Source organism: Rhinolophus sinicus, linkage group LG18 (genome assembly GCF_036562045.2).
Source record: "Rhinolophus sinicus isolate RSC01 linkage group LG18, ASM3656204v1, whole genome shotgun sequence".
Classification (NCBI taxonomy): Eukaryota; Metazoa; Chordata; class Mammalia; order Chiroptera; family Rhinolophidae; genus Rhinolophus; species Rhinolophus sinicus.
The window spans coordinates 9,571,774-9,587,630 of NC_133767.1; the positions used below are offsets into that span (position 1 = coordinate 9,571,774).

The 15,857-nt window shown below is 52.3% G+C and overlaps 1 protein-coding gene across 5 annotated transcripts; it reads right to left on the reverse strand.

The window, feature by feature from the left end:
* On the reverse strand, window positions 1-15,516 carry METTL22 (methyltransferase 22, Kin17 lysine). 5 transcript variants are annotated; one of them, XM_074322638.1, is made up of 12 exons: window positions 15,428-15,516; window positions 14,390-14,556; window positions 13,361-13,556; window positions 12,514-12,894; window positions 9,833-9,873; window positions 9,600-9,744; window positions 6,640-6,711; window positions 5,092-5,145; window positions 4,010-4,090; window positions 3,652-3,754; window positions 1,859-2,027; window positions 1-113 (listed from the first exon to the last, which is right to left on the reverse strand). In XM_074322638.1, exons 3-12 carry the CDS (start codon window positions 13,479-13,481, stop codon window positions 48-50), a joined length of 1,233 nt encoding a protein of 410 aa, XP_074178739.1. In that variant the 5' UTR covers window positions 13,482-13,556; window positions 14,390-14,556; window positions 15,428-15,516; the 3' UTR covers window positions 1-47. The 5 variants fall into 5 exon arrangements, with proteins under 5 accessions (XP_074178739.1, XP_074178737.1, XP_019609691.2 ...); XM_074322636.1 differs by having other exon boundaries at window positions 6,640-6,777; XM_019754132.2 differs by lacking the exon at window positions 13,361-13,556.
* Window positions 15,517-15,857: the final 341 nt, after the last annotated feature.

The following is a 15,857-nucleotide window of genomic DNA, read 5'->3' on the forward strand; positions in this document are numbered from 1 at the left end:
TCAGTCCATGAGCCTCTGATTTTATTGGAACTGACTTACAAGAACAGTCAAGGAGCCGTGCTTGCAGACGCGATGGGTGACGTTACTGGTTCCACAAAGATCTTCCAGAGCTCCTGCAGTGAACAGAGAAAGGCGAGATTCCTCAGGTTCACAAACGAGGCTTCATACTTTCATAAAGGGATGTATTAGGTTGGTGCAAAAGTAACTGCGGTTTAAAAGGTTAAAATTACTTTTGCACCAACCTGATAATTAGCGAGAGAACAAATGACATGTGGGCCATGGGCAACATGCAAACCACGTGGGGGCTTTCTCTGATCTCCGTCGCTCTCGGCTGTTCTTTCTGCTTCACTGTGGCAGAGAAGCTGGATGGAGAAGTACCGGCATTCATCCAGGAGGCATCAGGATACCATCCAATCAAAAGGGACCAGAACGGCAGCCAGTCGCCACCATTTCTCCATTTGGGGACGTCTTTAGCGTCATGTACCATGGCTGCTGAATTTAGAAGTAGCTGCCTTTTTTGGCCTCTTAATAATGCTGGCAGGTGGAGAAGGTACAAAAACATGCCAGATTCTTAGTGAAAGCTTCGTGTCCTCACTAGCAGAAGTAGCCTGTTTGCCACCTACTGGAAGGCTGACGGGCAGGGAGGCTGCCCAGAGAGGGTGGGGTAGTAAACAAGGGAAAGCTATACAGTGAAGGAGGCTCATAGGAAAAAAACCAGAATCATTTGAAATGTGTTGGAGGAGAGATCTACAGATACCCTGGATGGACAGAAAGACACACAGGGGGTCCTAGAGCAAAGCAAGCCTGAAACATGGCTGGAGGCACTAATGTCAACACTGATGCTGTCCTCCTACTTTGAGCACACCATGAGACGGCAGGGGCCTTTGGAAAAGACAGTAATGCTGGGAAAATGGCAGGCAGCAGGAAAAGAGGGAGCCCACGGATGAGACAGACGGAGTCCATAAGAGAGCGATGGGCAGCAGTCTGCAGGCACTGCACCCAGCCCAGGGCTGTGAGGACGTCACTTATCCTGACTCCATGGCACAGGGCACACCCACCTCCTCACACACGGGAGCCACACAAAGCCAGTGCTGTGCTCGCTTTGGGCACGGGATGGGAGCCTGGGACAGAGGGCCCTGTGGTTCTCTCCTCCTGAGGACCAGGCCCAGGGCTCCACAGACACAGAGAAAGGGCGGCCACAGCCAAAAGGTAAAGACAACAAGACGCGAATTCCCGTCCTTTCCACTTCTACGAATCCAGCTCCTCGTCATGTTAAGGGATTTTTAAGGGTAATTTTGACTTTTCAAATTTTCCCCAAGTGCTGGGTTTAAAAACGGTGATAGGAAGTGATGTGGCTGTACGATTAAGTCCCAGTTCTGCCCTTTCCCGGCCAGCTGCCTCACTGGGGCGTTGACTGAGACGGTGGATGAGAACTGGGCCTGGCGCTTGGCACAGGCACCATTATTAGGGCGGTTCCTCAGAGGCCTGATGTGATGGGCTTCCATCGTTCAGGGTCCTAAGGGTCACCAGTCATTAGACAAACCCCCCGAGTCTGAGAGGCCAGCACATTTCCGCAGAGATGTGACCATCAGCACCAGAAGTCCCTGCATCGAGAGCTGCAACCCAACCAAGTACCCACTCACTTCCTGCTTCCAGAACCTTCCATCCTCAGTCCTGCTTCCTCTGAGCCTGCACTGCCCACAGGAAAAGAACGTGCTATAAAGGCGACAGTCGCCGGGCAGGCCCACCCCCAGACACGGTGAGATCCCACCACAGGTTTCGTTAAGGAGAGCCCTTTGCCAGGGAGTCAATAGCATCACGGCGGAGCCACCAGAGGCCCAGACGGGGCCGCACCTACCAGCTGCTGGATGCGCTCGTACGCGAGGCGCTGTGGGAAGGAGGCCTCCACTGGCTCCACAGCGAAGCGCAGCTGGCCGTCCTCGAGCCTCTCCAGCTGGTACAGGGAGGAGCGGAAGTGGTCGTAGGCCTCGCACGTGACGTCCAGGTGACTCAGTGTGAAGTTCAGCCTGCAAACAAGCAGCCGACACGCCTCATCATGGGGAAAGGCCTGGCCGTTGCCCACTGCTTGCCTTCCTGCTGTCTCCAATCTCACTCATGCTGCGGGGCGGGAGTCAGCGAGTGCCTCCTGTGTGTTTAGCCTCTGACCGTGCTTCCTTCCTGATGTGTAGGGCAGCTTGGGAGGTGGAAGTGGCCACCACCTCCCCTTTACGGATATGGAAACTGAGGCTCAGAGAGGTGAAGCCACATGCCTACGGTAACACCACTGCCCCAGGAGCTACAAATTGGTACAAGGGCTGCCTGCAGACCACACCTGAGGCCAGGGCTGCGTGTGGGGGCCTGCTCACTGCCCCCTGCACCAGCACAGACATGGCACGCGGCTGGGCCAGGACCATGAATGCAATGAACGGCAGAGGAAAAGGCAGAGGCCTCGGGGAGCTTGGTAATGGAGAGAATGCTGCTGGGAAGCTGGTGGGGTTGGGGACATTTCGGAGGGGGTGACTTCAGAGCTGAGTCCTCACAGAGCAGCCCCAGCCCGGCCACTTGCACCTTTCCACACCCTAAATCTGCCACACGATTTACCTTGAAATTCAATCTCTTCACCTCCTTCCGTTTTCTTTCCAATATCTTTTATCATGAAAAGTTTCAAAGATACAAAAGGAGCGAGAACAGTCTGATGAACTGCCCAGCTTCAACCACTGTCAACTCACGGCTACTCTGTCACCTCTGTCCCCCACCCCACTAGATTATTAAAAAGCAAACGCCAGACTCCTGCCATAAATACGTCCATGTGTATCTTGAAAAGATCAAGGCTCTTTTCAAGTAAAAACAAATTTAATAATTCTTTATCATAAAGTATCCAGTCAGTGTTCAACTTTTCCTGACTTTTCGATGTTTTCCTTTATAGTCTGTAAGAGCAGAATCCAATGGAGGCCCCCATGCTGCCATCGGTCATGTGTACCGTGAAGGAAGTCCCAGACATTATCGGCATAAACGCATAGGCCTGTTGGATGGCTTTGTACAGCACTGTGATCGCTTCCACAGGGCGAATTTCTAGATGCTGAATTGTTGGGTCACTAAAGCACGTTCGGTTTTATGGGTTTTGCTCCACATGCCAAACTGCCTTCAGAAAAGTGTGGACTAGCCTAAAAGCCCGTGTCTAGCACTGCACCTGTCGCAAGACAGACACTCCATCAGCGGAGCCCTCACGTTGTAGGATACTCAAACAGGAATGTCCTAGAGGGGCTATGTCAGCATCAGGGAGAGGACAGAGACCTGGGGGACCAGCGGGACAGGTGGCATCCTGGAGGGAACGTTCAGGAAGAGGAGAGGCCCTCGACAGACTGTGGTGGCCCCACATGTCAGCTCTGGTGTACGGCCTGCACTCAAATACTTTGCCTCCTCAGGGATTAGCTGTGGCCCAGAAAGTTCCCTGATGTCTCTTGGCCTTCTGCTCGTCATCTGAGAAAGGGGGATGGGGCTGGTGTGTGGGTGAAATGAGGCCATGTGTGTAAAGGACCTGAAACGGGTGCTCACGAATTGAGTGACGATGACGACACTGATGACAGCATGTGTGAAAGGTACGAGTCTAGCTCTGGGGACGCCAACACAGCCCCCTGCTACAACGCTCACCTTCTCTCCACGGAGAGAATGGCTGTGCAGGCGTTTTTCAATTTGTGAGCGAGTCGGCAAAGTGTTTTAAATAGGGCATCCGTTAAGTCGTCGTCATAAAACACTGCAGGGAAGAAACACAGCATTAGGGGCAAACGTGCAGAGAGCAGAGAAATCTCTTCCTCAGAGGACCCTCAGGGACACTGTGCACTGAGTCCTTAGAAACATGGCAGCAACAGTTAGAATGAACAGTGCACGTAGGTGTGGCATGATGTCCTGGAAAGATGCTTCTAAAACACAGAGAATTCCGTGGAGGGGCAGGGACGCGTGCTGGGCTACACATGACGGGGACACAGCAGTGAGCAAAGGCTATTCTTACCTTCGGCCGCGAGCAGTATGGTGGTGTGGTTGTACAGGTCGGAGATGTCCTCTTCTGACCAGCTGAAGAGGACGTCAGGATCTGGGAAAGAAGGAAAAAGGTCGTTTTGTGCTCCCTCCTTTCTCTGTGGGCCACGGCCTCTCACTGAGACCAACTGAAAGAGGCAGTGGGCACTGCCAGGCATCCCTGAATCCCAGGGTCCCCGCTTCAGGGACACGGCTGCTGGAAGGAGACCCACAGGGAAAGAGGTGCCCTTTCTGTCGGGGGTGGCTGCAGCCAGCGAGGGGCACATGGGTTCTGGCCTTATCTACTGTCTCGGCCGGTAGCATGTGAAACGTGCGTCCTTGGTTCCTGCCCCCTGTACTTGCTGTGTAACCCCGAGAAAGGGGCTTCACCTCTCTGGGTTTCAGTTTTGTACGAGAATGGGCATAAGAAAGGGTCCCTCACAAGGTGGCTGGGGAGGTGACAGAACCTAAAGTATGCTACATGCTTAGCAAGTGACAGGTACCCAACAAGCAATGATTTTCCTCGCCTGACAGCTCACAGGGGAAAATTTTTATACATAGAAAGAGCAAGCATGCATGCGGGTCTGAAATAGTTTGTGTCAAGAATTTAGAAAACCCTCCCACACGGGGCTCTGACCCACGTGGCTGACTCCCTGCTGTGGGCAAAGGACAGTGCGCCCAGTGGGACTCGCAGGAAAACGGTTGAAGCCCTGGAGTCCGACGGACTTGTGTTCACACCCTGACCCTGCCAAGTGCCGGCTGAGGGACCTGGGCAGGCACTAACCTGAGCGTCCGTCTTCACTCATTATTCAGGGGTTACTGCACCGACTGTGCAGTGACACTGGGAGGTCTGACAACAGAGTGAAGGGAAGGTGCCCAGCACGCTGGCTCTTGGGATGCCAACCCGGGCTCCAAGAATGACACCTGTCACTCTTCAGCCAACAGAGAGGACTTGTGGTGAGCCATGGACCGTGGCAGCAGCCAGACTCTGCTGTCAGTCAAGGCCATGAGGCCGATGGCCTTGAGCTATTACTGGGAACCACTGAATCAAAAGGGACGTGAGAGGAAGACACGCACCTGTGCAGAGGTCGTCTTTCAGCCAGTCCAGTTCTCTGACCTTCACTACACCACCTGGAAAAACACACACAGAATTCCCCAAACTCTATAAACGATTAGGGAGAAAAGAATACTTTTATACTATACTCCCAAATCGATCCATCCATCCTCTCACCCATCTTTCCCCTCCCTCCCTCCTTCCTGTTCACCCATCTTCCCACTCATCTATACATCCTGTCTTCTTTCCTTCCATCCATCGATCCCACATTCTCTGAGTGCTAAGTATTAGTCCCTGTGCCAGACACAGGGAATACAAAGATTTAGGAGACACGTGCCCAGCCTTGGGAAGCTGCAGCCGAGGACAGGCTAGGAAGTTAGCAGACACCGGCAAGGCTGCATGGTCAGGGCAATATTCATGGGATGTACCAGGCATACAGGAGAGAGGGGTTCTTGTGTCAGACAGGGGTGTCAGGGAAGGCTCAGACACGGCGATTCATGCCTGCTCCTTCCCTCTGACCCTGCTGACCGGGCATTCGTCACACAACTCAGCAGCGGGCATCAAACAGACAGGGCCCCTCACGTCATGGAACGTGTGGTCTAGCAGGGTGGCAGACACCAATCCACTAGCTGCACAAACAAATGTCAAATGCAATGGTTCAAGGTGTCATGAGTGTCGGCTGGGGGACTGTGACTCCTCTGGATTCTGGAGACCTGAGCATAATCAGGGCGAGAGGACCCTTCTGGGCAGAAGGAACAGCAAGTACACAGGCCCCAAGGGGAGGGGAGCCTCCAAGGCTCGGATGGCTGGAGTGGAGGCGCGCCTGAGGGGGGGGGCCTACAGGCCCTGCAGGATTCAGGACAAGCACCGGAGTCAGAGAGTAATGGGACACCTCTGAAAGGTCTGGTGAGCTCGAGTGACCTGGAAAAAGTGCCCCAAAGCTGCTGGGTGGAGGAAGGTCTGGACAGGCGGTCCAGTGAGGAGTCAGCTGCTGGCATCTATCACGTAAGTGCATTCCTGCAGGTGGTGCAGGCACCTGACCATCCAGCAGATGGGTGGACAGGGGAGGCATTCTGGGCAGGGGAGAGCAGGTGGAATGAGCCCTTGGCTCGCTGGATGCAGGGCTGGATGGCAGGACTATCAGGAGAGGAGGCAGGAAAAGCAGGCAGGGGCCAGACCAGGAGGTGTGGGAGCCAAAGGAAGAACTTGACTTTACCTCTGAAGGGGTCAGTCTTTCATCTAGAAAGGGCCCTCTGGACGCTACGTGGAGGGCAGCTTGGGCAGGTCAGACAAGGAGCTGGGGTGACCAGGTAGTGGGCCACTGTGATGTCCAGGGGGCAGAGAACTGAAGTAGGACGTGGCGGTGAGCATTGGAAGGGGGAGATGAAGCAAGGACAGTGATCTAGGGTCAGAAGCCCTGTGAAGCTAAGACTGTGTCTGCTCCCTGCATTCACCTGGATATAACGGGACGCAGGCAGAACCCCGTGTGCCAGGGTTATGGTCCTGGGTGTTTGTCCCACCTGCCAAACAAAGATACCTCCCTCCCAGGCAGAAGACATGCCGGGCCTCACCTCCAGAGGCAGTCAGGTGGCTGTTGAGGGCAACGTTTCGCTGGCACATGGCCAAGAGATCTGCACCGACATCTGGAATGAGAGAAGGGCATGCCACAAAGCGCCAGCATGACGACACTTTTCTCCCCGCGTTCACACCTGGAGAGAGCTGGGGTCAGCAGCATGACTGCAGAAACGTGCAAAACTAAAACTAAAGTGTCTCCTGTGTGTTTTACTCCAAAATTAAATATGGTCAACTTAAGGCTCTTTTTAATGACCTTTTCTTTAAATAAGAGATGATTATCCCGGTGAGGACAGGCCGTGTGTGCACTCCAGAAGGAAGGGGTGAGGGCTCCCCTTTTATATATTTTTGGAGTCCATGAAACACGCACTTCTCCCAGCCCACCTGAGTGTTTCTAACAACCCCTTGAGCCAGGATCGTGGATCCCGTTTCACAGATGAAGACTTGAGCAAAGTCGCACAACTAGTAAGAGCAAAGGATGGATGTGGATCCTGGCGCCTCTGACTCCAAATCTAAGCTTGCTCTTTGACAGCCCAGAAACCTGACTAGAGTCATAAGGGCGTTTGGATGTGATCAATCGGTAAGCAGAGCAGATTCAGACAGGCTGGGGCACGCTCTCCTGCGCGTGGCGCACGTCACTGCCGTCTGTAGCTACCCCAAGCTGCCTGCTGGTTCTGACCAGGTGTGGTTTCCTAGCATTTCAGCAGAAATGAGCCCCAGGGCAGTAAATCCTTGCTGGGAGTGTAGGAGAGTGTTTCGCCAAAAATTAATTTTCAGTTAGGAGAATGTACGTGTGGAAGGTACAGAGAGTCTTGTTAATGACATCGCCTGGCCCACTGTGGCTATGGATGCGCCACCCCACCCACTGCAGACTCCCAGGGGACGAGACCACTGTCTCCATCCCAGGGACCACACAGAGTCTGGTCAAGGGCCGGTGGGGAGCTCCCTGCTCACTGAGGGGACACACCTGTCTCTTTTCCTGGGCCACTGGGTGAAGAGAATATTGATGGTGTGTGTCTGACAGCACACAACTGGTTGTTTTTAAGCCTCTATAATAGTTTTTGTCAAAACAGATCTTGCGTGAGAGTCTAAAATATGAAACAGATAAAAGAGGGGAAGCTGGCTGTGGGGGTGGGAGACCTGGATGGAGCCTTGGGCTATTCCCCCACCCCCTTGCTACATTATGACCTTGGCTAGACATTTGACCTTAGCCTCAGTCTGCCCACTTGGACAAAGGGATAGTAAAACGCTTCCTGGCGACAGACAAGCTCCCTGTGAAGTGACAATCAGATGCTCATGGATGTGAAAGGCTGTAGTAACTAACGTACCATCCAAACACAAGCTTGCTTCTTCACGCTGGTAACTCTCAAGGATAAGACACACAATTACATCCTGCTACTAGCGCTAGGCACTGAGTATGGTTCTCTGGCATCGCATTATGGCTTGACACTTAGAAGTGTTTACTGGCAACCTGCACGGAACGGTCAAGGAGCAGCCAATAGGGGGGCAGCCTGCAGAGTCCTGACCAGTGGTTAACTCAGGGTATCTGAAAAGGACGGGATGCCCTCATCACAGGCACCCCCTGGGTTCCCCTTTGCTATCTCAGCAGCAAAAGACCTGGGCCATGAAAACATGAAGTAGGAATCAACAAATTGCAAACCATACCGGCAGATATCATTTTCAACTAGCAGGTATTAAAGATTTAAAATTTAATAATACTTAATGAGATACTCCTCTCTTAAAAACGGGTACACTCTTTCTAAAAACGCACATTGGCAAGCCTGGAGTTGAGTTGAAAGTACTGCACTAGTCAATTTGCTGGTTTTCATCAAGTACAGTTATGTATGTTATCACTGAAGGGAGCTGGTAAAGGGTAGATGGTACTTTCTGTAATATTTTAGCAATTTCTCTATGACTCTAACATTATTTCAAAATTAAAAAATAAATCAGTTGGCAATATGTATTAAAAGCTTAAGAAAGGTCACACACTTCTAGTCTAAGGAATAACAGACAATGATGCACAAAGGTGCTCACTGCTGTGCAATTGATAAATGCAAAAAACAAACAAACAAAAAAACCACAACAAAAAACAAACAACAAAAAACACCCCCAAAACATGGGAACAACCAAAATGCCCAGCAAAAGGAAAATGGAAAAAAAAAAAAAAAAAAAAAGATAATACTATCTGGACATTGAAATTGTATTTGTAAATAATTTTTTATGACATGGAAAAATACTCCCAAAAATGTTCAACAGTTTTGGCAAGATAGAGATATATATATATATATATGTATACATATATATATACATATATATATATATATATATATATACACACACACATGGTTTGATTTCAGATATTTTTTGGGAGTCTGTACACACAAAGGGGAAGGAAAAAGATTATCAAAGAAATACACAGTTAAAAGATAGATTCTAAAACTTCAGCTCCCTAAGGATAGCAACCTGACCTGTTTTATTCACTCCTGGATCCCCTACATCCAGAACCATGTCTGCACATTGTAGGTGCTCAATAAACTGCAATGGTTGGCTGAATTGGGGTGTTATAAAATTATGAGTAATTTCTATTTGCTGTTCTACATGTTTTCCACTAAGAGGAAGCAAGGTTTCTATAATTAGAGAATTGGGGAGGGAAAAATAACAAACTTGTTTTTAAGCCTTATAAAAGGTATGTCCTCGTGGTTTTCTGAGATGTTTGCTCTTTGGTAGACGAGTGAGCAAAGATACTGGCAGAGCTGCTGGCACCTTCTTAAGTGGAAGTGGTCCTGCACCTGCTGGGTTCTGCTGCCCCTGAGGACAGGGTGTTGCTGGGACATTCTGACATTATGGAGAAAACCAGGGCAACAGGATGGCAAAATCCCTAGCAGCCAATGTCCCACTTCCAGTGTCACTCCCTCACTCTTTTTACAGTCAGGACATGCTGTGAGATGGTGGGCGTTACCTGTACAATACACCGTCTGTGCCACAGTGGCTGCGACGATGCTGGCAAGCCCCGTGCCAGCCCCGAGCTCCAGTACGGTGCAGCCCTGGAAGAGGTCCCACTGGAACAGAATGTAGTCAGCTAGGAACAGGGCACCCCGCCACACCTGGAGGGAGACGGACAAGGAAGGACCGAAAATGTGAGGCTCAGGAAAGACCCTTCAGGGCCATGGGGAGTGGACAGGACCTACCCACCTGCTTGCCAACATCTTCCAGGGGCGTGGCCATGGTGTGTTCTGGACAGGATGGAAACCAAAAGAGAAAGGGCCACTGTGAAAATGGGGATGGAGAGAACACAGACAGATGGGGCACACGGCGACCTGCACACACAGTGGGCACTAGAGTCAGGCGTCTAAAGAGCAGCAGAAACACAGGACATGCTCCCAGTTGGGAGGGACATTTGAGCGTCACTCACAGGCCAGGCACCAGGACTCATTGTCTCAGGTAACTGGGTCTCTGTGCCCCACAGTCTGAAGACTAGGGTCACAACAGGTCTTGGCCCAATTTAATCAAACACACCCCCCCACACCTCCATTTTTTACGTTCAGTAACTACATATTACAATTGTCATGTTTATATTGTTCTGACCAACTGCACACTGATAATAATCACAACTCATTTCAAAATCTTTTCTTATACTTAGAACCACATGAGAAGTTAACAAAATAAACTTTGAGTTTATATCCTTTTTTAGGTGAAGAGAAGTATAAGGAATGTTCTCAAGCACAAAACAGGTTAGGATAAAATCTGGTGGTGGCAGCTGGGGGAAGAGACTAGAAATGTGAGATCAAGGAGAAAAAGGAACGATGGCCAATATTTTTGCCGTGAAATGGGACTGAGCTCTTGTAACTTTTAAGCAAGATGACGATGGCTGTCAAATTAACACACAACACACGCATAGCTGAGTAGCCTCACACACTCCCTGGTCTGGCAAGCATCAAACCACAAGCTGCTCACAACGAAACAGGAGCAGGGACCGAGGGACTGAGGGAAGGGAGAGGGTAGCAAGGTAGGAAGCAGCATGGGTCGGGCTACCATGTTCCCCTCCGGGAGGGTCTGCCCCAGGAGGGGACGTGGGCAGCCTGGACATCCCTTGTTTGTTTTTGGTCCCCTCGAGCACTCAAGGTATGAGCATCTCCCTGTGCAGAGATGAGCATTTAGATGAGTGCCACCCTTACAACTGGGGTCCAGAACATAAGCCAGCTGCTCTGTCGTGCTCAGCGGAAGCTGCAGCTCTCTGCCCCCAGTGTGAGTTGAGAACTGGCTGTGTGCAGTCCTCTTGGGGACCCAGGCCACCACGCTCAGGGTTTCTCCAGGATAAATCTGACCTGAGATTCTAAGTCGTGCAGACTTAGATTCTGATTCCTGAATAAAAGGTAAGAAATAATTGCCCACCAGCATCCTGGCTGGATTTGACACTGAGATTTGGAAGAACTCACTTTTAGTAAAGTACGCTTTCAGGAGAACTTCAGATTGCCAAAGCCCAAAACGTACCCATTTAGTTTGAAAGTGGAACAAAAATGAGACTGGGAATGGGCAGGTGGGGAGCCCACAGACCAGCCCTTTGCTATGGGACTTTGTTCTTAACATGCAGGATGGTGAATCCCAGAGCGTGAAACACTCATTGTGGAATAACCAAGTCTGCCCCTCCCCTCCTCAGGGAGTCCAAGTGAGAGTTGAGAGTCAAATGAGCCATCATCAACCCCTGAGAAAAGAACTTTGCAATGTTCTGATCACGTGACATGGAAAACACAGGCTGTTGTGCCAGACAGATCTGGGGGTGAATCATGGCTCTGTCAATGACTAGCTGTGCAACCTTGGGCAAGTTCCTCAATGTCTCTGAGCCTCAGTTCTCTCCTCAGTGAAGCGGGAATACTCATCCTTGGAAAGGCCATGAGGACCAGGGCTAATCCATGGAAAGCATGGGGTACAGTTCTGGTGGGAATCCATGTCACCCCCTGGAGCAGTCTGGAACACAGCCTGCCTGGTATGTGCAGGCACCCAGTAACTGCTAAACACGTGGGTGGACAGATATCAGAGCTGCTGTTCTGTCTGTTTTTGAGTGTCCCAATGGACCCATGCTCCCAACCCAAGCCAGTGCCCAGGTTTACCTGGGACCTTAGGCACCATCAGAAACCCTGGATCTCAATGAACAGAATCAAGCCAGAGCTCCTCTCCCCCAGATGAGCAGTGCTGGGGGTGGCAAGAGTCCCGGCTATGGCGACGGGCCACATGGATTCAGAACCTTCCTCACCGCCAAGCTGCATGACCTTGGGCTTGTCAAGTCCTCATCTGTACCCACCTCAGAGCAGACTGTGAAGACTACGAGATTGATGTAGATAAAATATCAGAGCATGACAGGTGTTTAACCAGCACTGAATCACCTCCTGCCCTGGCTCCTTCCATTTCGAGGGATTTAAAATCCTGGCGTCCCCAAACCCCTCTGCTCCACCCCTATGCCCGGGTGGGGGACAGTCTTGATCCCGCCTGCAGAAGCCTCTTGTCCACACCCCCTCTGCTACTTCCTCACTGGCCCTTCCCCACCTGGCTCCTCGGTCCTAGCTCCCGCCCCATTTGATCAGCCACAAGACTCCTGCAGATTAATTCTGGGTCTACCTCCCTGTCCCCCACCACACTCGCTCCAGAATCTCTCACGGCTCCCTGCTGCCAGTCAGGCTGGCCGAGTGTTCCACACCCTCTAATCCCGAGCCACTCGCTGAGCTGGGTCAGGACATGGACGTGGGAGGCAGCAGCAGCAAGGCGTCCTGGAGGAGGTGAGGGCTAATGGCTACAAGACCCTGACCTGGGCTTGAACACACAGCCGATGCTCAAACACACGACACTGCTGCCTTGGGGACAGGCGAGCCTTTATTTACCTATTTTGATGACATCACAGGTGCTGCCCTCTTGTGCTTCGTCTCCCAGGATGTCACCTTCTTCCTGCATTAGAATCATGGGATGTACCTTGTCTCTCGGAGGCCCTGCTGGCTTGGGGTCAGAGGCAGCCCGGGGTCTTCTCACGACATCCAAATCCCCATCCTCGTCCAGAGGAGCTCCCACCCACTCCTGGCCGGTGGAGTCAGCGCTGGCCTGGAGGGAGAAGCCCTCACTGCTGCCGCCACTCCCAGGAGGGGACCCGGAGCTGCCCATCCCAGCAGGAGTCTCTTCTGTGGGAACATCTCCGCGATCACCACCCTCAGCCCCTGAGTCTGTCTGAGAGTCTTGGTTCCACAGAAACTTGAACTGCGACAGGAAAACTGAAAGGCAAGACAAAATGTAAAAGAATATTTCTAGCTGTCTTCTTGTTCCCTTCCCCTTCTTCTTTCAGAAAATTTGATTTCCACCCGGAAAAGGTTTTAAAGGCCAGGTGGAGACGTACTAACACCAGCAGAAAAGGCCTGTTGGATTCAGCCGTGACACTGGGGCCACCAAACAAAACAGTCACAATCACCACCAAGAGCAGCTACCATTTGATGAGCACCTACAGTGTAGATACTCAGCCCACATTATCTCATGCCATCCCCACAGTCGCTATGAAGATAGCAGTAGCGGCTCCATCTTACAGATATGGAAACTGAGGCTTAGAAGTTAAGGGAGCTGAGAAGGTCATACAGCTTTGAATGTGGCTGCTGCTCAACTCCTAAAAGCTGATGCCCTTCTCACTTCACTTGTTTCCTTTCTGAAGGTCTGGAAGACAGGACAAGGACACCAAGTGCTCCTTACCATCTGGTGGCCAGAAAGTCACTGGGACAAGTTTCAGTAAGAGTATGTGTGCCAGGACAGGTGGGCTGCAGGTGGGAGGTGCAAGGACTTGAGCGGCCAATCCTAGGCTGGAGTCCTCCATCTCTCCAGGCCGTGTGACCCTCAGTAAGTCACTTATCTGTTCTTAGCCTCAGTTTCCAGAATCCAGGAATCCAAACTGAGACACGAGGGAAAGGGGTGTTATTAGTCAGTCACACCAGAACACCAAGCTAAAACAGGATGATCGGAGCTGAGGAGGGAGGCCAGGGAGGGCCTGTCTGAGATGGCACCTGAGGAGCCAGGACTAAGAGGGAAGAATGTTCTGAGCAGAGTGAACAGCAGAAACAAAGGCACTGAAGGAGGAAGGTATGTGCCTGTGCCCTGTGTAAGGGACCGAGAGGTGCAGAAAGTGGCCGCAGAGCAGAGACGGACAGGGAGATAAGTGTGGACACACAGCCAGGGGCTGGGTTGGCTGGGCCTCGCAGGCCAACTGAGGAGTCTGCTTTTAGTCTAAGAGCAAGGGGAAGACACTGGAGGGTCTAAATCAGGGCAGAGATGTGGTTTGCATTTTCAAGAGATCCCCTTGGCTTCTGGGGAGATGAGCGGGGGAGAGAACAGGGAGAAAAGACAGGGAGCCCTGTGGGAGTAGCTAGACGCAGCCAACAAGGGATGAAGGGGGCTTCACTGGGATAGGGGCAGAGGGGACGGAGGGAAGTGGGCAGATGGAAGCTCAGTGCCCTGTCTCCCCTACTGGACACGGGGCTCCCTGAGGCAGAGCTCATTCACTTTGTATCCCCAGCATGAAGTCCTAGGCCTGGCACACAAAACGGGTGCTCAGGAACGCACAGTTTACGCAATGAAAGAAGCAGTGTGCGCAATCCAGAACAGGTCAGCACACCGGTCTTCCCCGTCTTCCCCCCACCCCTCCCAACCCCCAATGAGTATGAGAAACCACGAAACAAAACGGTCACCAGGAGGTGCTGGGCCCCTCTGCACGCGACAGGACCTTACCAGGCTGCCCCATGCCATTCAGCCTCACCATGAGGTGTCTCTGGCTCGGGGTGCAGAGGTGGATGTCTGACAGCACAGTGTCGCTTCTGAAGGTGACCTCCTCCATGGCTGGTAGGGGAGCCTGCCACCATGACCGCGGCTCCACGTTAGTCATGGGACAGCAGCACCTGACAGGTGAGAAGATGTCCTCAGTATAGCAGGTACCAAAGGTTGACAGGTGGGAAATAGCTCTGTATCACTGTGGGGACAGAGCCCCAGAGAGCAGTTTCCAGGCTCTCGGCCTCACGTGGAAAGGTGCTGGCTCGGGTGGTAGATGGTCATCAGCTGTGACCTGTTAGCCATTGGCCACTGATGTCACTGCCATGGCTGACCCAGCAAGGGCGGAGGGCAGTTAGCACGGGGGTTTTGGATCCTGTGTCTCCAGCCGCCAGCGAGAATACAGTGGTCTGACTCCCCTACCTATGGCTCCGTGGGTGTTGCTTTTTGGCCTCACCGTGTCCTGCGTTCTTGTGTGGGGAGCGGGACCAGAGACCCCCCATGACAATCACCCGGGTTGGGCGGGGGGGAAGGGTTAGCGCTTCCCTTCTGCTCTCTTTCCATTTTTCCTAAAGGAGAAAGTCTCCCAACCTGAGCAAGGGAAACAAATCCAGCTACAACTGTATTATTCTGCTTACACTGTGTTCCTTTTCACAGCGGTCTTTTATTTATGGCAAAGACTCGGAATTTCCATTTATAGTGATACAGATTTTTTTTCCCCCCTTTTTATTTTTTCCGACTTTACTATGACAGTTTTCAAACAGACAATTAAGTTGAGGGTCCAGCACATACCGCTCAGCCTCACTCAATGAGCAACACTGTCCTATGCGCTCGCTCTGTGTGAGGCTGACAGTGAGACGTTGGGCTGCAAGTCCGTGGGAGCCGGGATTTCAAGATAGGGCTCGGTGCCAGGAGGGCCCCTGAATCCTACCCTATCCCGCTGCCGCCCCCAAAACCTTACCCGCCACCGGCCGCAACCCTGAGTCCTACCCGCCCTCTTACCGCGAGGTTCAGGCGGCCGCCATGTTGGGCGGCCTGCGCAGGCGCGGCTCCACCTCCTCTGCGTGCGTCCGCCCGCACCGCCCTGTGGCCACGCCTATCTGGGAGGGTCGCGCATGCGTACAGGGATCGCCGGCTGACACGTGCAGGTTTAGCTCTGGGTTCGCTGGAGGTTCAGGGGCGGTGCTGGCTTAGGGACAGGCCTCACCTGCCCGGGTTTGCTGGGGTGGCCGGCCCGGGTGGGACCAGTCTGCGCGGGAGGGATCGTTAGATAACTCGCCCTAGGTCCCTCAGCTACTAAGTGGTGAGGCTTGGATTCAAACCGGGTAATCGGGCTCTAGAGCCAGGGCTGTCATTCAGCCGCCTACCGTTTATTGACGTTGTCATCCGCGCTCCTTTAGACGTGCAGCCTGGGCGGTAGCTGTCTTTGCTC